The sequence below is a fragment of the Solanum lycopersicum genome, chromosome 6 (genome assembly GCF_036512215.1).
Source record: "Solanum lycopersicum chromosome 6, SLM_r2.1".
NCBI lineage: Eukaryota > Viridiplantae > Streptophyta > Magnoliopsida > Solanales > Solanaceae > Solanum > Solanum lycopersicum.
The window spans coordinates 28,928,450-28,952,400 of record NC_090805.1 but is presented as its reverse complement, the minus strand read 5'-3'; the positions used below and the strand labels follow the sequence as shown (position 1 = coordinate 28,952,400).

At 33.2% G+C, this 23,951-nt stretch overlaps 1 protein-coding gene and 1 pseudogene across 2 annotated transcripts; one reads left to right on the top strand and one right to left on the bottom strand.

Annotated features, from left to right (window-relative positions):
* Window positions 1-1,774: 1,774 nt before the first annotated feature.
* Window positions 1,775-22,362, bottom strand: LOC101256780 (uncharacterized). Of its 2 annotated transcripts, XM_019214434.3 has the most exons (4): window positions 19,660-19,766; window positions 19,382-19,486; window positions 17,679-17,910; window positions 1,775-2,311 (listed from the first exon to the last, which is right to left on the bottom strand). In XM_019214434.3, coding segments are annotated over exons 2-4 (525 nt in total). In that variant the 5' UTR covers window positions 19,384-19,486; window positions 19,660-19,766; the 3' UTR covers window positions 1,775-2,020. The 2 variants fall into 2 exon arrangements, with proteins under 2 accessions (XP_019069979.1, XP_004240707.1); XM_004240659.5 differs by lacking the exons at window positions 19,382-19,486; window positions 19,660-19,766 and adding an exon at window positions 21,772-22,362.
* On the top strand, window positions 7,161-8,991 carry LOC104647851 (uncharacterized; annotated as a pseudogene).
* Window positions 22,363-23,951: the final 1,589 nt, after the last annotated feature.

Genomic DNA, 23,951 nt, shown 5'->3' with positions numbered 1-23,951 from the left:
TGTTTTGGTAATAACTCCTGATTTGCAGGTATGCAAAGTTTGATTCGAAAGTTCAGTTATTAGGAATTTCTCTTAATGGAATGATCTTAAAGAGGAGCTCCCTTGGAGAGATGAACATCGACTAGTAAGTCAAAATACAAATTTTTGGTAAGGTTAGTTATTCTTTCTTCTTCTTCCTTATGTTCGGGGGCGAACATGGTTTTTAGTGGCGGAGAATGTAATTAATCGGAAAGTCATTTCTTGAAATTTTCATAAAATCATTGTTTTACCACCCTCAATAGTTACCCTAGGTCATTTAAGATCACTAGGTGAAGTTGGTTTGGAAATTTTGAATAGGGTGTTATTAGTTTCTTAAAATCTTATTGTGATTATTAATGTGAATAGATTACATTAATTTGGAATCCTAACGAAAAGAAAAATCTCAAGTCCCTGAGTTATTGTTCTACTATTTGAGGAAAGTGGATTTCTCAACCCTTGTTAAGTGTATAGACTCATGTATTTATTTGTGGTATGTGTTGGGCAGTAATGGGATGGCTATGAATTGACTTGTCAACATTGAATGACTGTAATGTTGAAAAGGGATAATGAAAGATAATCTGATCAATTATTTATGTGTAATGTGTTGAGAATAGTTTGAAAGACTTACTAATTTTTTGTTGATGTTGTATCACGATTGTGTTATTGTGAATTATGTGTTGTTGTGGAATTGGTCCTCAACATATTATTTGTGTAAACATGTCATTTGCAATGATTTCGAGACATGGTTGTGAATTTTTATGTAAATTGAGGAAGAAGAAGAAATTAAAGATGACGTACCATTTCAAGGGACGTGACGGATATTATGATTCGAGGGATGTGCGATGGATTTCATTATCAAGGGTGTATAGACAGATATGTCCCCAATGGATGATAGTGGCATGTATCATTAGATCAGACATGAATTACTATACTTGACATTACATTTCATTGTCTTGCACATCTTCACCATTAGTGAACTTGTTCTTGTGTGTTGTTTATCTTGTGAGTGTCTTTATGTAGAACTTGTGATTGATGAATACTAAGTTTGTTCTTGAGTTTATGTAATTGTTAAAGTGATGTTGTTAAGTTATGTTCTATTTAAATTGTAAAATATTAGATTATAGTGGTTTTTCTACAGGCTATACTTGTGAAGGTTCGGTTAGGGTGTAAGGAGTACTCGTATTCTATATCCTTATCTCGGTGTTTAGGAGTTTTCTTGTTGAGTACTGCGTGGTTTGGTATTCACCATTGGTTCTACTTTTTTGGTAGGCTACTAGCACACAACGTTGTGATACTCTCAGTTCTCTTCTTGTTTGAGGCTTCTTGTTGTGGAGGTTTGTGAGGTAGCTACTTGTCATCTCAACGAACCATCTTTTTTCTTATTTATGATCTTGTTCTATTCTAGAAAGAATATCATTCAAAACTAGTATTTTCTTCCATTTTTGCCATAACACATAAAAGTTTGGCATATATTTAAGTTGATTATGTATTTCCACATTATATTAAAGTATTAGACTTTAATTTATTGCTTATTTCCGTACTTTATCATAATTGTTGAGTTTCAGACTAACTTATATCGGTGAAATAAGATGAGCGTCATCACGAGTATTTTTGGATCGTGACAGGAAACCCTTATTTATAGGATAAAACTGACTAAAATTCGTACATATAAGTATTATTTTTTTCTAGTTTGAGCAGGGATGGAACTTGAAAGTAAAAAAGTAGTAGTTAGTTTGTTCCAAAAATGCGACAAGAATAAGAATCCAAAGCAGTAAGTAGATCATTCATCTCATAAAACAACACGTCTCTCTGTAAGAATAATAATAACTCAAACAAGATATTATTACAATTCATCATTTTGCTAAGCAAAAACAGATAACACATGCCATATTCCTGAGAGTGAAATATAGATTTCTCTTCTCCTCTATTACAATTACATAACACAATACAGTCGAGACAAGCAAGTACATTTCAGCAGTACGGAGAGAATGAGAAATGATGCTCATTTCAGCTTAGCTTTTGAAGAACTTTTCAGAGGTTTTGCAACAGGTCTAGCAGGGGCACCTCTTGTCACCTTTTTCATATTATACTTCACAGACATGAAAGAACATACCAATGCTAGCAACATTGTTGGGTACACATACACATACACATCCACTTTTGTCGGCTTGTTAAGTATCCCTTCCTTGATAAGCCCCCAAACAATAAGTAGCGTCCCAAACATGCTCATTCTTCCAGGTTTTAATATCCCAATAAGAGCTCCAGCCACACAAAAATAGCTTCCGGCAAGAACCTTTCACAAATATATAATCAAGCAAAACATCATTCATTTCTACACCTCAAGAGATTGTTCAAAACACACGCAACATCTCACTATTCTCCACAGGTACATGCGCAATTTTATTTTTATGGGTAATTAATTCCCCTTAAAATATATTCACTAAAACTATTAACTGAGAATCGCATATTTTAACTGTCTAGTCCTCTAGTTGATTATGAAAAATGGAGCATTAAGGTTGAAGTATCTATACATACTATATTAAAAGCATGAAGACACTTACAAATGTTGTTTGAACATTTGATTCTTCATTAAAACATTATGCTCTTACGCAAAATCTTTTTTTCATTATTTTCCCAAAAATAATTGTCATTTAACTATTATTCTATTCTAATATTTAATATTTTAAAATTCATAAAAATTTACTACTATTAAATTTTTACTTATTTGTAATAGTTAAGAACTCCTAATATAGTCTTGAAATTTATATAAGAAGACTTCACATTTAGAAAACGAAATAATTTCAGTTTTAAAATAAGTAGAAAATACGGGGGGAAACTGATTAGAGTACAAAAAGGACTAAACTTACAATTATTTTCAATATAATTATCTATCTATCTATATATTATGAAGACCATTTGAAATATTTATTGAACTTTTTATAAAATGATTTTACAGTAGACAAAACTGTTAAAACTATTATGTATATCTTTTATAAATCTTAGTTAAATTCAAATAAACCAAAATAAAAAACCAAATATATTAATTAAAAATATTTTTTAAAAAAAAGAGAGATTTACGTTTTTTTTAATAAAAAATTGACTTATAAGAAAACTCATAATCAATGTAATTACAACATCGACAAATTGGGCATTACTAATGACTGGTGGTAAAAGCACTAATGCCGATTAATGTGGTTTGTTTACTCAGTGAAAATAAAATCTGCCCAAGTAACTTGTCATCTTAATTATATAGAAAAATTATTTGTAGGTGATACCATATAAGGGTGATGGAAATAAAAAGTTTTATAATAATTTCAATAATGAAAAAAAAGTTATCATCGAACTTTTAGATAAAGAGTTAATAGGAGAAATGACTATATTATCGGAAGTGTGTGAGAACTACACCAAATCAAGAGAGAGAAGACTTTAAAATCGATTAAAAGAATTAGTTTAGGAACTAAATTCCATTCATTCTACTTGAAAATCAGTTCTTCTACATATAATGATGTATGAATATCAATGTCCTTTTTCTACTTTTCACTCAAAAATATTTGTTATTTTTGTAAAGTTATTAGACGTTCTTCAACTAGTAGTAATTCATATTCATATATTAGTGAAAACAAAAAAATAAAAATAAAAATTGAAATACCAAAATAACCCTATAAAATTGAGTTACTACAATAATACCATTAAAAAATATATATATGTTCCTCCTTTGTAAACGCTAAAACTGAATTGTTCATTATGTCAACTTTCCACGATTAATACTGCTAACAATCACTATAATAAATTATTGTAGTTACATCTCTTCTGTTTCTTCCCTTTTTCATACTACCCACATTTTACCCCTATATTAAATAAAATAATATTATAGTGTTATAAATTTATTGAATTAAGTAAACTGTCCATTAAGATTATCATAAACTTATCCTTCTCATGGATATATATTTCCAAGGTGATATGAACTTTTTTGGAATAGCAATGTATCTACTAATGTGTCATCAAACATGGTGACCTTTTGATTGATTTCTCTTCCTATAAATAGAGATATCATTCACCATTATCGGCACGAGTCTCTAGTCAATTGCGAGTGAGTTTTAGTTTTTCTTTAACTCATGTTTTGGTTGATCTCGTTATGCGAATCAAGGTATTATATGCATAAAATCAGGTATATATTTCCTAAAATATTTTTATGATTTAGAATACAGTAGTATTCCGTCACTAACAATTATCAGGAACCAAAAACATATACTACTTTTTGTTGATATGAAATGCTATACAGAATTTCTTAAATGGAAGAAGGTATAAAATTTTAATAGCATGAGTTTGAATATTATCTTGATTATTTTGAGATACTCAAAGGGTGAGTTATGTTGTATTTCGGTTTATTATATCGTTGGTTGAGGGTAAGACGGGGGATTCAAGGCCCATCGCACCAAAAAATACATCAGGTTAAATTCTGAATGCACCATAAAAAAATGTTTGAGGGTAAGATGATAGTTCATGTTCTATCGCACCAAATGGGTAAGACATCAATTCGAGTTTTGATTAACCATGATTGGGTTCAAGTCCCATAAAATTATGGCATAACACGCCTTATATGGGTAAGACATTGAGTTTAAACCAATGCACCATATTGATGATAAAATGATAACTAAGGAAAAATATTATATCTTTGATGAAATGACATTCGTTTATTAAATTTGTTCCATTTCCTAAAGCGAATGGTAGCAGTATATGATATTTTTGAAATTCGTATGTTGATTTGCTCCATTCTATTGTATGAATGTGGTAACAGTAAAGAATAAGTATGAAAGATGACAAATGATTGACGATATGAAAAAGGGCGTGAAGGGACGAAATTATAATAGTTATCATCGTGGTAATTATAAAAGAAAGAACATTATGGGTTCTCCAAATAGTCCTTCAAAATGTGAAAGGCAATTTTTATTATCAAAATGGTATGAAAGGTCAATGGACTTGTGAATGTAGTCAACCCAATAATTTGACAAGTTTATAAATCCTCCATCGAAAGACAAGAATATAAAGAGATAGTACACTTGATCTTTCAAATGAATGTTGAGGTGTGTCATGAAAAATATGATGAATTTTAAAGACCATGACAATGTACTTATAATGCAAATTTATGAAGTACATATAAATGATCAGTCCATTCCTTGAAGAGAATGTGACTTGTGATGAGTATCGCTAATGCTCGACCATTCTTTAAGAGAGTGGGTCATGGAAATATGATGAATTTTAAAGACCATGACAATATACTTATAATGCAAATTGATGAAGTACATATAAATGATTAGTCCATTCCTTGAAGAGAATGTGACTTGTGACGAGTATCTTGAATGCTCGACTATTCTTTAAGAGAACGGGTCAAGATGTGATAAAATCATTATGGGTTAGATATATGCCACAACTCACCTCCTTGGAAGGTTTTAAAAAATGATATATGACACAACTCATCTCTACGGAGGTTTAAGAGGAATAAATAAATTTTATTTGACAAATATAGTCAACGCTATGTTTATACATCATAAATATGATGGTATGTTTATTTGTGAACTACCAAAAGGACAAAAGAAAGAAAAACTCTTACCTATAGAGGTTGTGGTCATGACCAAAATAATATTGTTGTGTGTAACTATGGTACAACAAAAGCAAAGCAAGAAACATATCTTGCTCATAATAATTTTAACCATGACAATAATGATATGATTTCCTCCTTGAAGGAGATGCTCTTCATAGATATGGTGTCATCAGTGTTACGAAAGGCGCTCGCCTCGTCGCCAAAGGCGAGAGGCGAGGCGAGGCAAGGGTGGCTCGCCATTCTCTGGCGAGGCGAGGCCAGTGTTTTGGGAAGCGAGAAGCGGAAAAAAGCGACGAGGGCTTGCTTCACAGAAGCGAGAAGCGAAGCGCGCGCTTTTTTAAAAAAAGCGACATTTAGTATAAAAATAAAAAAAATATTAAATAACTAAAAAAAGGTAATATAGTTAGATTGAAAGAAATTACTTAGGCAAAAATACTCACAAGTCATAACATATAAAGCAAAAAATCAAAAACATAATTAAATCACAAAATACTACAAACAAAAGGAAGTTTCAGAAAATAATAAAAAAAGGCTGCTAGCATACACACTGATCACAAAATAAAAAAAACAACAAAAGAATTGAAAAAAAAAACAGAGGCAGCAGTCAGTAAGAACTAAGAAGAAAAGAGCGCAGACAGCAGAGAATAGAGATGAAGAAAAGAAGAGAAGAAGAAAAAAGAGATGAACAAATTACCTGCAGGCCTCAGTCGAGAGCTTCAGGAGAGAGAAGGGAAAGAAAGTCGCGATGAGAGAAGGGAAAAAGAGTCGCGAGGAGAGAAGGGAAAAAAGAGTTGTGAGGAGAGAGAAGTTATATTTCAGATTTTTTTTTAAAAAAAACCTAATTTTTTTTTAAAAAAACCCTAATTGTCGCTTTCTTTTTATTTTATAAAAAACGCGCTTTTTCCTCAGCGTCGCTTCTCGCTTCTTCCTCTGAAGCGAGTGCTTTTCTCAAATCGCCTCGCCTCAAGTTAAAAAAGCGCACAAGGGTCGCCTCGCTTTGAAGCGCGCTTTTAACAACACTGGGCGAGGCGAGGAGAAAAAGGCGAGCCCCTGGCGAACTATGGCGATGAAATGGCGAGCGAAAGGCGCCGCCTTTTTGATGAAAAAATTTTGACGTAATAATATTAGTCAAAATTAGGGTTTTTTTTTACTTTTGAAAATTTCTGAAATCCTCCACATCGCGACTCTCTCTCGATCGATCGATCGATTGACTCTTCTCTTCTCCTCCATCTCATCGCTGCTCCCTCGCTGTCCCTCGTTGTCGCGTCTCTGCTCCCTCGCTCTCCCTCGCTGTCGCGCCTCTTCTCCCTCGCCGACGACCCTCGCGAATCTCACTCTCTGTTTTCAGGTAATGTTTTCTCATTTCTGATTTCTCTCTTCTTCTACTGTTCTTCTTCTTCATTTTTATTTTTTTTTTTCTGGTAAGCAACAGTCAGGCAGTGCTTACTGCCGGTAAAGTGTTAATTTTTTTAAAAAAATTCTTTTCCTAATTATTTATTCCAATATTTCTAAACAGCGAATTCATTGAATTTAATAATCAATGGCGGATGCTAGCAAAAAGAGGGACATTGGATGGAATTATGGCACTCAAGGAGCGACGAAAGATTCGGTCACTTGTAACTTTTGTGGGACTACTTTCAATGGTGGAATAACTCGACACAAACAACATTTAGTGGGTGGTTTCAAAAATGTTAAACAATGTGTCGCTTGTCCGTCGGAAATTAGAGAAGAAATAAGGGCTTATATGCAAAACAAAATAGCTAATAATCCCAAATTTCAAATGAGGCAACCGGAAGAATTTGTTGATATTGATGATCTTGATGAAATGGATGATTATGCGGAAATGAGGCCTCCCTCCAGATCTCAAAAGATATCTTCTAATGGAGGTTCATCCACCGCACGGAGTGTGACGAAAGGACCTTTGAACCTCTATTTTTCACAAAAATCAACACAAAAAGAAGGCTTAAAAAAAGGAGGAGGAATCGAAGAAACAAAGAAAATTCTAAGAGAGCGTGCGGTAAGTGCTTTTGCAATTTGGATGTATGATGCCGGGCTCCCTTTTAATTGCGTCAATCACAAATCATTCAATAAATTTATTGAGGCGGTTGGACAACATGGCCCCGGAATGAAGCCTCCTACATTCCATGAAGTTAGAGTCACTCACCTTAAAAAAGAGGTGGATAAAGTAGAAAAAATTGTTGAGGAGCATAAAGTGCAATGGACAAAGTTTGGTTGTTCCATTATGATGGACAAATAGACGGCACGAAATGGCAAAATGATCATCAATATTTTGGTGAATTCTCCAATCGGTAGTATATTTCTTGATTCGGTTGATGCTAGCAATGAATCTACCATTCCACCAAAATGTACAAGTTATTTGAAAGCACTATCGAAAGAATTGGACCGGAAAATGTGGTACAAATTGTCACCGATAATGCTAGTGAGAATGTCAAAGTGGGAAGTATGATCATGGGTGCGTATCTACACATTTATTGGACTCCATGTGCCGCTCATTGCATCAACTTGTTATTTGGTGACATATTCAAGGTTAAGCCATATGCTTCCGGTAATCAACCTATCCTTTAACTTTCTTAAGTTTCTTTATAGTCAATACTCAATAATTCATTAGCTACTAATTAATTTAATTTAATCTTTCTATAACAGTTTTTAAGAAGGCCATCAGAATCCATTCTTACATTAGTCAAAGGCCATTGTTGTTAAACTTGATGAGAAAATTCACCAAAGAAAGAAATTTGGTGAAACCGGCCAAGACAAGATTTGCAATGGCATTCTTAACTTTGAGAGCTATGTACATTCAAAGAAAAAACTTGAAAACTTTAGTCCTCTCAACCGAATGGAATTTAAGTAAATTTGCAGAGGAAACTTCGGGGAATGAAGTTGCCAATCTTATTATTTCTATCAACTTTTGGAATGATGTTGTTCGGGCACTTACAGTTTGTAGCCCTTTGACAAAAGTGCTTCGTTTGGTGGATGGGGAGAAAAAACCACCAATGGGTTATATTTATGAAGCAATGGATAGAGCCAAAGAAGCTATTGCACATGGTTTTCGTGGAGTTCAGAAGCATTATGAGAAAGTGTTTAAAATTATTGATGCAAGGTGGTCAGAACAACTCCATCGGCCTTTGCATGCTGCAGGCCATGTTTTGAACCCAGGATTATATTATAAAGTTGAAGAAGAGGGAACTTTATTACAGACTTTGTGGACCGAGTATTATGCATGTGTTGAGAAGTTGGTCTGTGATACAACAATACAAGATGCACTAATCGCTAAGCTTCCTAAGTACAAAATGGCGGATGGACTATTTGGTTGTGGTCCGGCTAAAAGAGCTAGAGACAATGTCACCGGGTAAGTGGATTGATTTAGATCTTACTTAAATTATTTGACTTATTTATAGTCACTAACCTTTAAATTTATTTTATTATAGTTGAATGGTGGTTACTATTTGGTAGTGAAACACCAAACTTGCAAAAGTTTGCCATGAAAGTATTAAGCCTAACTTGTAGCTCATCTGGATGTGAGCAAAATTGTAGTGTGTTTGAACACGTAAGTAAAAATTTATATCCTATTTTTCATATTATATTATTATCAATATCAACTAGTTAATATCAATAACTTATGCACAGATTCATTCCAAAAAGAGGAATAGGCTTACACTATCGCGTCTCAATGATCTAGTGTACATTAAGTACAATAGAGCATTGAAACGTCGTTATGATGCTCGTGATCTTATTGACCCAATTCGCTTGGATAACATAGATGATTCAAATGAATGGTTAGTTAGATGCCCCGAAGATCAAGATGATGAACTAGTATATGAGGATGATGATCTTACTTATGGTAGTGTTGCTACGGCAATTGGAGCAGACGAGAGTATCTATCATCTTAGGGGACTTTCTTCAGGATCAACAGTACTTGACAAGGGCAAAGGAGTAGAAAGTACATCTACAAGTTCATCTTCAAGTAGGACTCGGACACTAATTGATGAAGAATACGAGGAGGAAGAAGATGAAGAGCAATATAATGATGTAGAGGATTTTGATCTTCAAGAGTTGGATAATTTTGAAGAAGAATAGACTTTTAAAGTTTTGTATTTTGAATTGTTTGGTCTTTAAAGTTTTAGACATTTTAGTATCTACTATTGGTTTTTGAATTGAATATTTGTTAATATGTGTTATTGCTATTAAGACTTTGGATTAAATATGCAATTAAATATTTTTAATTTTTGGTATTAATTGGCGCCTTTTTTTAAAAGGCAAGAGCCTCGCCGCTCGCCTCGCCGTGTGGCGAGGCAGGCCCTTGTCGCCTTTTGTCGCGTCTCGCCATCCACAACACTGGGTGTTATACAATATGTGATAGTACACAAAATTAACAGGATGATCTAACGAGTTGTGTTATTATCAGAGGAATAATAATGGGGTTGTACTAAGTCTCAAAAGATACTTTTTAAGATTCGGATGAATTGAAAATAAATATTGAGACCTAAATCACTACAACCAAAAGGGGATATAAATATTAATGTAAAAGGTTATCCAATTGTTTCCTTTTGTTTGTTGAACATAAGCATGGACATGTTGATGAAATCACCGAGTAAATTGCAAGTGTACTAAAATAAAGATTAGTTGGCATGACCGGTTGACCATCCTGGTTTTGAATGTGATGCAAATGTAATTGAGAGTTCATGTGGATTATATGACGAAATAATAAAAGATTCTTCAAGAATTCTTTGTGTTGCTTGTTCTCTTAATCTTTGATAAAATGATCATTGTATCAGCTACGGTTGGAATTGTAATTCTCTGAAATTTTAGGAACATATAAAAAGGTGAATATGGGCCCATTCACCCGTCATGTGGATCGCTTGCAACTATATGATAAATGCATTTATACGATGATAATCACATGTGCTTTTGTTTCAACTTACAAATTGGTGTTTGTAAGATTGCTTGTTCAATTGTTAAATTAAGAGCACAGTTCCAACTATGAAATTGTATCGATAATGCTGGTTAATTTAATAGAAATTGTATGCCTCCAATTATAGCTAGATCATGGGTATGAGAGGAAAACTCCAAAATAAGATTTGGTATGAGATAAATTTATTTAACATGTAGCAACATATGTATGCATCAAGCCAACAAGGTTTCCCCATTAAAATTGGTTCAGTTACGAACCATATAATTTTCATCTAAAATATTGAATGTGCGGATATGATTTAAATTCCACGTACAATGATGAATTTCAAATAAGGTTGGAATGAATGTTAGAATTTCTAATATTAGGGGGAGAGATGATTGACAGCTGAAAATTATGTGCGAGTTTAATGATGAATTATCTAGATCCTCATTAAATAAATATATGAATGTATAGTTCAACAGATAATTCATTTGCATAATGTTGTAAATCAATTGCAAGATGAATATATTGACCCTATGATATAATTCAGCTACAAATGCTCTAATGTGAAGTCCTTGAAGGACGAAGACTATAATACGCCGGAAGCATAATAGACCAATCGATTCCAAATATAAAATTCTTTGAAGAAGGAGAGGAGCAAATGATCAATTGGTCATAATAATGAGGCAAGTGCTATAAAGAGCACCATGACATAACATTTCATAAAACAAAGGTTTAGGTACCTGAAAAATGATGAAAAATGAAGAGATCTCGATAAGTTATGTCTTGTTGGAATCGATATTAAATAACTGTGGACGGTATCTTTGATATGTGATAGTGCTCAATGATATAAATTGTGACAAGGATCTTGAATTCAAATCTGTCATAGAGTGTGGACAGATAAATGATTGACCAAATAAAAATGAATAATTCAAGTATATTTGTTTCACTTATAAAAGTGACGTTTTGGACTGATAGTCCATGAATCAAGGTATAATGTCAGTGGGGTACAAATAAAGTATTATGTGATAGTATAACCGTGAGATATCAAGTACGACTTGTGCTTTGGGGCATAAAGGTTTGCGCAAGAATCTTGACATTATTGAAGATGTTTTCTCCTATGGTGGAAGCAATGAAGTTTGTTTTGATCTAGCAATATATGGAAAACTTGAATGCATATAATGAATAATTGTCATGTCTATATAATGAAGACTATGTGAAAATCCTTGAAGCAATTGAGGTGTCTGAAACATATAAAAGTTTGAAGGAAATTTTTTCAATAAAGCTTCAAAAATACTTATATGGATTGAAATAATCAAGGAAGAAAAAGGGTCCAAAAACAATGACCCTAATTGTTCTTGTATTTTTATGAAAAGGTCATAGTAAGACAAAATTTTATCTTGACCTGCATATTGATAATTTGACAAATGAAATATTTGTCTTACAGTGCACACACAGAAAAGTGTTGATGCGATTTTAACTGGATTATTCACATACATTGAGTACCCCAATGATTATGAGGTAACTTGAAATAGATGATGATTCATTTTGATCTCAAGAAAAGGATGAAGAATTTCTTGGTGATGAAACTTCATATCTTAGTGCAATCAAGGTATTAATGCATCTTGCTAACAATACTCGACCAAATATCTTTTGCAGTAAATTTACTGGCAAGATTCGATTCCTCCCCAACAAAAGGACATTGAAATGGTGTTATGCATATACTTGAATATCTTTGAAGGACCGTAGACATGGGTTCACTATATTTTGAAGATTTCAAGTCAGAGCTGATTGGTTACGCAAATGTAGAATATTTATCTGATCCGCATAAATCACAACCTCAAACACGTTATTTGTTTGCATATGGAGGCACAATAATATCCTGACGATCAATGGAGCAAATGTTGCTATGCAGAAATAAAAATTCTCCATGAAGCAAGTCGAGAATGCGGTCTGGTTGAGATAAATGACACACCATATTCGAAAAATGTGTGGTTTTTTCTTTGAAAAAGAATATACCAAACACAATTTACGAAGATTGGAGATATCATCGTAAAAAGTTATGTGATGTTTTATTAAGGGGGAGTATAATACGAGTCGCACTCGTTTTCCCTTGATCGAGGTTTTTTCCCACTAGGGCTTTTCATGGCAAAATTTTTAACGAGACAACAAATAATGCGTATCAAAAGATATGTGTACTCTTTTTCCTTCACTAGAATTTTTCCCACTGGATTTTTCCTAGTAAGGTTTTAACGAAGCACATTATCTATGAACATCTAATGGGGAGTGTTATAATCCATTGAATTAAGTGGATTGTCCATTAAGGTTATTATAAACTTATTGTTATTATGGATATGTATTCCCAAGGTGATACGAACCTTTTTGGGATAGCAATGTATCTACTAATGTAGCATTAAACATGGTAACCTTTTGGTTGATTTTTCTTTCTATAAATAGAAATATCATTCACCATTGTAACATACAGTTGAATAAGAAAAAAATTTCTCTTTTATCTACTTCTCTTGCGTTCTTTTCTTTATGATTATATTCTTATTAGCTTGATTTATAACATATAGAACATTTAATTAAATTAATATAACATTGGAATTATATCAAACCATAATATTATAACACTAAAAATGAAAAAGTGTCAGATATTACAAATTCAAATTTTCGTCCAATAGCTGTTTCGTTTACTCATAAATAGTTACACCTTAAATGGGCATGTCATTGATCTTCTAGATTCAAATGAATGTTTTAATACTCCTAACTCTTAACAGTTATTGCCTTTTCCTCTCCTTATAATAATATATATCTCCCCCCCCCCCCCTCACCCTGTTTTCTTAGTTGAAGTTTCTTTCTTCCTTTTTTTTGATTATAATAATTTGGGAAAAGAATCTGAAAAATATTTTAATTTTGCTCGAAATTATTTTTACGATATTAAACTTTATAGAGAACAATTTACCCCTGTAATATTTAATAGTGTATTTAAACGACATATATATGTCCATGTAGACACATTACTATTCAAAATCTAATATCGGGCCAAAGTTGAAGTATTTTTCAAACTCTTTTCCCGAATAATTTCTCATTTAACTTATTGATTTTAGATTTGTTGTCTTTTCAGGTTTTTACATAGGTACAACACTTATGTTATTTGAATTTATCGTTTTCTCTTCTTTATTCAATTATTGTTTTTTTTCAAAAAAATATTTAAGTTCATGATTCATATATAATTATTTATTTATTTGTTACTCCTAGTATTCATAAATCTCATGTCTTTCATATTCATAACCTCCAACTATTTAATTTAAAACATTAAGATACCTTTTGATATTCCTTCATTTTTTCCTACATAATTGATCTGTTTTGTTTTATGAGGACCCTTACCCAAGTTCATTCTTTCCATTTTGTAGTTGAAGTAGTAAAGTTTTTATCACTATTGTGTTATTTGGTTCATGCTTTAATTTCACTTGATAGTTTTGAAAGGAGTTAAACAGTAACTTTGAAAACTAATGTATTGATTCTATATATTACTTTTTCCATCTATATTGTTATGATTAAAAACTTAAGAAGGAAGTGTATGTTGGTATTTCTTCTCCTCTATTTATTTTGTGTTCTCTTTCTATTAGAGTTATTTAATTTAATTTTCTATAATATTTTATTGTTACAAGTTTTCATTTGGACTCAAGTCATTGTGACTTCAAAGTATGCGAACTACTAATCAAAGTTTAAACTTCACATGTTTTCATAGAATTTTAATCATTCTAATATATGTATAAAAAGTTACTTCGAGACATACATGTGTTGCACGTTTCCAAATACTAGTATGAATAAACCTAAATAAGTCCTTATTGATCGACTCTTCATATTCTTGTGCAAGTGAAAGAAATATACATATGGAGCATGTGATTAAATTTTCGTGCCGATTACAAGCTAATTTGAAGGTATGTTTTTTCTGAACTTTATTTCTTCTGTTGTTAATGTGATTATTGCATATTTGTACATATAATATGTTCAAGTTAATACATTTTTGTCTTAAACATGCTTATATGAAAAGAAAAGAAAAAAACGAACGCATGCAACAAAGAACAGCATATTTGAGATATCCTCTATATATATATATATATATATATATATATATATATATATATATGATTTAAATAGATATAATTTTATATTAATGTCAGTTGTTACTTTTTATATTTTTTTCTTTCTATATAATTTTAATTACTGAGACACATGTGCAAAGCTAGTACAGTAAACTATAATAGACAAAACTATCATTTTTAGTTTTCTCAAATTATTATTTAATTATTTTTATAAAACTAACTATAATCTTGAAAAGAAATAAGAAGTCCTAAAATCTATAGGCACAAGAAAAAATTAATATTAGTAGATCATCTTTTTATCCTTGTATATGTAAAATAGGAAATCCTAAAAGATTTTTTAAAAGAACTAAGGCAATCCGCTAAGAAATTAAAGTTTTGTATGTTTGAGTTGTTAACATGTTGATGTGGATTGTAGGGTAAGAGTATTCCAGATTGAAGGAAATAAAAAATTGGCAAGTCGCCGTTTTGATAGATTATAGTATTTTCAGTGTTGTACTCTAAAAATGCGCAAAGAATGTACTCTAAACTAGTATGCTCTAAAAGTGCACTTCCTATAAAGCCATGATTGCCATTGAACTTTGAGAAAAAAACTCATCTATGCCCTTTTAGTTAACAAATAATGGCACAACTTAACCTTTTTCTCAAAGAAAAACGACATAGATGAGCCCATAACCACAGCAATAAACATGTCACTCTTCCAGGGAAATGTTGAAATCACATCTATTAGTACTTTAATACTACTAAATAATATGATTGCTTCCCAAATATTCACTTATTCCTGAGGTACACTACCAACACAACTGACGATTATATTATCAAGCAACAACAAGGATGACTAAGCATTTCAAGACATCACCATTAGCACGACGATCATGAAGCTTGTAATGCATCTCTTGAAATTCTTTCCCGTATATACTTCCTACTCCATAAAGACTTTGATATTTCCTCATGTCTTGGATAACTTACAAAAGTTTTGAAGAACACATAAGATCAGAGATTTTAACCTATGTTTTAATTGCATAGCTACTGTCTCAGGTACCAGCAAGAATCATATCCTTTTCTGCTCTTCGATCCCTCTTAAAATAGTCTCAGGTTCTAGCAAGAATCATATTCTTTTCAGATCTACAACCCTCTTAAAGTACATATTTCATACCCCAATTTTGGTAAGTTCTACAGGGCACTAGTGCCAAAGGTATTTTCATAAAAAGTAATCCCAACGTGGACATAGACTTAGTTTTTTGAAGGGAAAATGGTCAAAGATACCTCTAAACTTTGTTATATTGTTTGGTGTTTTACCCTTACCGTTAAAAAGAAGTTAAATTTACCCCTCCCATTACTAATTTCACCATATTTACCCCTCATTTGACGGAAAGCCCTAAATTAGCCCAAATTACCCAATGTCATTAAAATGATCCGATTCTCTTTTAGTCCGAACCTGACCCATTAAATAAAATTAAAACCCACACTCATCTTCTTATTCTCTTCCTCCATTGAAACATCATCCAAGATAACTTAGCCCATTCGTGATGTTTCTTCGCAATCGTTGCACAAGTAATTACAGCATCCTCAAACACCTTTCAGTCCATCTTTACTCAACCCATGTCGGCAAAAACTTCAGATTTTAGACGTTTCTTCGATGCTCGTTACTGCATAAGTATTACATTGAATTGAATTCCCCATCGGAAATTCGGTTATGCATTTGATTTTGCTAATGAGTGCATTCTAATCTGGTGATTTAAAGAAAGTGTAAGGAGAATAGTCCACCACATGTTGAAGATTTTTGTTATATTAAGGAATGCGACAGTACATACGAAGGAAGAGGTGGTGATGATGGAAGTTGGTGTGCTAAATTCGCTCCAATTTGAGATGGGGAATCCTACTGTGAAAATATTTCTGAGAAATTTTACTGCACTTTCTTAAGAAGAATATAAAAGCCTCAATTTGCAGTTGGAGTTCTTGGGTTATTACCTCTCAGATTTAAGCATACTAGATTACAGTTGAGTGAAATTCTTCCTTTCTTTTGTAACTGCTTCTGCTCTATTCCTTTCGAGGTTTACACTACAACCAAATGCACATCCATGTAGTGCAGCTCTTCAACGATATTCACTATATAAAGCATCATACTTGAAGGAATCTATTCTTATCCTACATGACTTGCAATTATGTAGACTTCTGTTGGAGTTGAACTTTCCCCAGGAGAGAGAAGCCACTGTTGCTGCTCTAAGCTTTTTATCAGATGTGTGTGCACAAGTTGCCGAGAGAAAGAGAAGAGAGAGGTTTATTGTTATTTGTTACTATTGTGGGTCGGGTTTGGGTTAGGGTTGAAATAGATAATTAGGTGATTTTAATTGAAATTGGGTAATTTAAGTCAATTTGCGGCTTTCCATCAAATGAGGGGTAAATATGGTGAGATTAGAAATGGGAGGGGTAAAAGTAACTTCTTTTTTAAGGCAAGGGTAAAGTCAAACAATAAACCAAAGTTGAGGGGTATTTTTGACCATTTTCCCTTTTCTGAAAGTGGAAGACCTTTATTGATATAGAAGTGGGTCCCTGTCACTTTTTCAGTAGGGAAATAGCATTCAATGAGTCTTCAATTTTAACTTTATTAAAAAAAATTAGTATTCAATGAGTGAATATGGACAAAGTTCCAATATAATCCAAATATAAAACATAGGATAACTAATTTGAAATATAGGGAGAAAGGAAATAAATGAAAGACAGAGCATATGTCAAAAAGTGTACAATCATAACAAATTAAGCATGGCAGACATGTCTTGCTCGACCGAATAAGGCCAAAAAAAATCAAACAAACACTATAGGTATCCACAGACTGACAAATTCATGAAAGTAAGAATGACAAACAATATAAAGAAGTAACTTTTAACAACCAGCTTCAATAATTTTAATAAACTATATCATAACAAACATGGTCAGAACTGTATTTGCCTCCATGTGTGGTGTGTGAGTATGTGTGTGTGTGTGGAGACCACAATCTTAAAGTAGTCATAAAATGGAAATTAGAGATTTAAGGCCAAACCTCCAAGCGTTGTAGGTCAGTTACAGCTGAGGCCTCCTTCACATTTGTCAGGTTGTAGATGTTTAGCAGATTATCCCAGCTTGGCACCGTCCTGCTTGTGATTAAGCAATTAGCAACTGCACCCGGATAGAGCATGGCCTTCACTAATGGAAGAGGAAAGATCTCACTGGAAATCAATTGGGAAGAAGTGACTTCCATAGGCGTTGAGCACACACCAGATCTGCATGGCACCCTGAAGGTAGATATTTGGAGGACAAGTAAGCGATAATGGAGAATTCTTGTAAAAGATGTTTCATTTCCAATTATGAAACATAGTGAAAGCTACTACACACTCTAATTAACTTTCACAAAAGAGAAGTGAGGAGACTTTGTTACACTAATCTAGATTATAAATTTGTTACACAGTATAGTCCCACAAGTAGGGTGTGGAGAGGGTAGAGTGCACAAAGACATTACCCCTACCTTGGCAGGTAGAGTCGTAGAGAAATTGTCTCCAATAGGATTACGATTCTTAACAATCAATATATATTAATCAGGTACAGAAACTTGTGATTCCAAAATTCAGAATAGCATCTCATGGTCCCCGTGATAAAACACATCCGTTTATTAGAGATCAATAATTTTGGTAACAATTTCAATCAGACGTAACAGTGAGGTCAAGCATGCATGAGAAATGTTGTCTGAAACAAGAGGGGAAAAAGGAGGAAACTTCTTACTGACGTGGTTTATTAACAATGAACAAGAGAGATTTCTTATATAGCACACAAGGATGTGGCTAAATGGTCACTAAAGAGGGGAACGCATTGTCGATGTGGCACTAACTAAAGTGACATGTCGAGGACAGCATGGCTCTGTTAAGGCACTAACCTGAAATATAACTTGTTGAACGATGACATAATGCAAACTGAGAAGTTACATGCTATTTGACGACGACTAGAATAAAATGTTTTTGGATAGTGGTGTGGCATTAATGAGCCGTTACTAGAGCAGTTATGTGGCATTGCCCAATGGCTTGGCTCGAGAAAGATGCTGACTGAAGAGATTTGTTGCTTGACGCCAACGTGGCGCTAACTGGAAATGGAAGCTTATGGCAGGACAGGCACGTGGTGTTGACAGGAAACTATTGCTCTATGCAACGTGGTACTTATTGAAGATGACATGTCACTTGACAATAATGATTGCATGTCAATTGAATGATGGCATCTCAACTGACTCGTTCTAACTGACTGATAATGTGTCAGCCAACCGGAGCATGACATGTTATCCTACTGGAGAATAATGTGTCAGCTAAATCGATAGTGGCTTAAAATAGAGCCCGAATAAAAGCAAAATGGCTGGAATAGGCCCAAAAGAATATTCAAAAGAGATGAAAAGAGAAATATTATCAAACAATCACGGGAAAAGACAAACATTCACTGCAAAGGAGACAAAATGCTCTCAAAGCAGTCACCGAAAAAGATCATACTAACAAAATTTATGACAAGAAAGGAGAGTATTAACCGGGTAGACAACGCAAGTCCTCTCATTACTAGGCAGAAGCTACTGAAGATTACAATATCACGACTAGACTCTGCCCAAATAAAATAATGAATCCAATCCGCCACTAGTCCAAGGATCATAGCGTCTTTCCTTTTCGACTATTCTTTTGCATAAAGTTACTCATCAAGCTAGTAAAAATATGCTTGTCGTATTTTGAAACTTACATGAGGTGGCTTCAATTTCGTCCAAGTCCTGTTACAGAAGACCAACTCTAGCCTTGTAACATAATGCCTGGCTGAGCATGACCACTCTTTATGATCCAAATAAACCTCCATTCAAGAAAAAGAATGAGCTTAAACCTTACTTGGGTTACTAATTCATATCATAACTTTAATATCTCAGATTTAAGCAAAGCTTCGTTTAATCACACAACTCACTCACAAGATGAAATTCAGATGATCAAATTAATAAATTGATTAAGACGGTCCAAACTTGTCCTTACTATTTTTATCCGAAATGACTCAAATAAACAGCATCATGCTGAGAGCTTAGTTCGTGCGTGCAGATTTTAAGCTTGACATCTCTGCTTCATACCGTGGTGTTACGAAATCACTCTGCTTTATCATAAAAGAAAAAGGAGAAAAGGTTTCACACTATTCCATGTATGAGGCAAGTGATACTCTTTCATATATTAAGCACTTCAGGCAATCCAAATGTCCTAAAATATTAGATTGTTTTCCCTGAAATGCAATGGTAAAACCAAAAATCTATATCTGAGAAATAAATCGCTTAGGTGAGTAGAGGAAACATATTTTCTGCCATTCAAGCAAGAGGAAATGCAGCAACAAATCAAGCAAGTTCTCAGTTTGAGTATGGCATACAGTGAACTGATCAAGAAAGCACTATTTGGTCTGGCAGAGGTCATTAACATTGATAGCAGAATGGAACCACCCTAACCTGAAAACAATGTAAGCTCTATAGCTTCCCTAAAAAAGACTAGAAAAGTAATACTCTAAGGGTGTGTTCAGTTGGTAAAAAATTTTGGAAAATATTTTATTTAGAAGAAGAAGCTCCTTAAAAATAAGAAACCCCCTCCCCAACTCACAATAACCCACCAAACCCCCATACTCAAATGCTTTTGGATAACTTTTTTACTTGAATACAGAACTCAAGACAATTTTTCTTTTCTTTTTTAAATTGGTAAGTTTGTACCGAACACAAGACAATAAATAAGAAACCACTTGTTTTCCGAGAAAATGTTTCCTTGGAAAATACATTCCTCCATACTGAACACACCCTAAGACTTTGGCTAGCTAAGATGAGCGGGACAAAAAAATTCCTCCCTCTGTTTTTTCCTTTTTATCTTTTTGGGGCAGCGAGGATGGGGAAGAGACAAGTAAGATGACACGCAAAGATTTGAGCCAACAAGCCCATGAATCGTAGAACTGCAAAATCCTCAAGCTCTGTATCCTTTTTCTTAAGAAAGAATGAGAAGTCCAAGGCACAAAATATCTCCTAACGAATAAGTGTAAAAGCTATGTGAACTAGACGTACATTAAAAACATGAAAAGGCCATAAGCAAATAATTGAAAAAAATGTCTTTCCAGGAAAGCAAAAGTTTGTCATTGTCAATTTTATGAGCAATAAAGAGAAAACAGGTGAAGGAGATCGTTTGCAGATAACCACAAGAGACTAAAAGAAGATACCTTCAATCATATTTATTGAAGGCCTAACTTGGTATCATTCATTTCTTGAAGGCCACACTTGTTATCAATCATTTTAAGCAAAATAGAGTTTCCAACAGGGAGCCCCAAACCATTTTCCGAAAAGAAACTTCCTCACACAGCAACCTTCCTGGAAATCACCCTCCTTCCTAGGAAAACCCACAAAAACTAATCTTCTATATGGTACTAGCCTGTCACCCCACTTCACAATCAATCCATTTCCATAATAAAACTCATTTCAGGTGCTCAATCACATCAATTTACTTGGATGTGACTAAATAATCTGAGACACACTTACCATGTTCAAAACTAACTGATCCATCACTATCACTGAGACAAGTTAACAGACTCGAAAAAACATAAATAATGTGATTACAAACGTCAACACTAGCCCAATTACTTTTCCAAATGTAAGTTCAAAATTAACAATCAAAATCCACACCATTAAGAAGCATATATTGGAATCATAGCACTTGGTCTAAGAGGGAAAACGTAGTATTATCTGGAAACTGCAGATCAGAGACAGCTTAGCCCAACCATAGTTGCAAAAGTTAAAAGCATATTAACTTGTAAAGCAAGAGTTGAGACGAAAAGAAAGACGTAAATTGAGATAATAGGTGTTAGGAGGAGAGTAAGAAAAACAAAATATAGATGTATTAGAAAGTGGAAATTTGGGATAACAGAGACAAAGAAAGTAGATAATATCTAAACGGAACTTGCAAAAGTTATGGAACACATTTAAGAGAATTTACGCACTAAATTCAAGATTTAGACGACTTTAATGCAAAGATTGTCGGAAATACAGAATTATACGCTAAAACAGCTTGAATGAACCAGATCTACACATAATCGAACTTAGTAGAATCACAATCTGGATCAAGAATTAGTACCTGAACAAAGGGACCTGGAGGAAGATGAGGACAGAGAAAATTCTAGAAGCATATTTCGAGAGGTTGCTCCATCTTCCTTTTGATGTTGAAACATTCGCCATTTCCGAGAACCTTTTCGAACCCCAACCAAATTATGTATATATAACTCCAGAAAATTAAGGGAAAGTGTCAAATAAGTCTCTTTTTGTTTTTGGTACGGTCTGTTTAAAATCTAATTAACTAATTATGAGATCAAATTACTATTTTTCAAAACTTTCTAATTTTTTATAAAATATAAAAAAAAAAATTATAATTCAAACCAAATCATTTAAAAGAAAAAAATCTTAGAAATTCGGAAATCCGCCGTTACTCTTTCTCTGTAATTGTTATTCTGCCTCTCCAGTCCTCCAGTATTTTCTCATCTTTTTGAACTATAGCCGTGTTCGACTAGAAATGGTAAGTTATTTTTTTGAAATACTTTACAATTTTTGAAGTTTTTTCTTGGATTAATGAACAATAAAATGATCTGTAGGTGTAAAAAATGGATAATCGACTTAATGGTGTGTATTATTTATCATTTTTTAAAGAAAATCAGCCAACTCAAGAAATCCTTATTTTGAAGAAATGTACCTTTGTATTTGTAATGTTATCATTCAGTGAAAAGTCATTTTTTGTTGCTGTTGTTCTTTTTTTGGGTCATTTTATTGATATGATTTTAGAAAAATAGTGTTGTTCAAGCGTCCAAAATATATTTAGCGTATGTTGCCACATTTTAGTGATATGTTGGTCATCTGTTGTCACATAAGATTCAAATGTTGCAATAATCTGTACAGATGTGTCAACATATGATGCATCTGTTGCTACATAAGATGTATATGTTGCGCAACAGCAGGTGTATGTGGCAACATAATGTTAATTTATCGCAACAAACTATCCATCAGTTTCAACATACTGCTATTATTATTTTATAATGAATTGTAAAATCTCAATATTTTTTATTTACCTTGTAGATGAAATGATACAAGAATCTTCATTCACGACAACAACTCAATCTTCTAACATGAAATGCTCTTTTTGTCTATGCGAATAATGTGAGCAGCAACATGATCATTTTATTAGTCGTGTTAAAAAACTCACTTATATTTTTAAGGAAATGTCTCATAATATTGATGTGCAAAGATCCAAGAAGACTCCACAACCTTTAAAATGTAGGAGGTTGAAAAAATCTATTTCTCAAACACTTTCTATGATTATTGAGAAGAAAGAAAAGGAGAAGAAGGCAAAGGAGGAGAAGGAGAAGAAAAAAGAGAAGAATGCAAAGAAGGAGAAGGAGAGGGAGAAGAAGGCAAATGAAGAGAAGGAGAAGGAGAACAAGGCAAAACAGGATAAGGAGAATGAGAACAAGGCAAAACAGGATAAGGAGAATGAGAAGAAGAAGAAGGGAAATGAAGAGAAAGAGAAGGAGAAGAAGAAGAAGAAGAAGAAGAAGGCAAAGGAGATGGAGAAGTAGAAGGGGAAGGAGAAAGAGAAGGAGAAGGTGAAGCAGAAAGAAAAATCGAAAGCAAAAAAAAAGGAAGAAAGTCGAAGTTGTCAGTTTTGATGTGAAGCGATAATATTCATTTGAAGGTTTTAACATTGACGGTGGGGGTCCAATTGAACTAATGGCATCCTTCTCGCAATGGATAAACGAGGGTCTTTACAAGCATCATGCAAAAAAGTAAGTCAACTAAGGTCGTTCAACTATTATTAGAATTTCTTCTTATTTTCCAATAAATAATGATTTATAATGATTACACAATTGCAGAGGAAACAAGGAGGATCACTACTTATTCAATTGCTCAAAACTTGAATTTGACCAACTTGATTTAGTAGTTGCATTTTCAATGAATAAGGACTGGTTCTACGTAATGTCTCCACCCAATAGGTGCTGGAATGAGGAGGTAAATTCATTCCCACTTTTATATGTATTGTTTAGTACATGAATATATACAATTAAATTGATACACTTGTTTCATCTATGTGTGCAGTATGTGGATGTCATATTTTACTATTTGCGTAAGAAGTCGAAGCAGCAGATTCATTCTAAATATCAATATACCACAACTAGTTATTTTTTCAAAACATACATTGACAATTCTAGCGAACATGAGGATAAAATCATTGACATAATGAAAGGGTATGCTATACCTTTTGGAATGTCT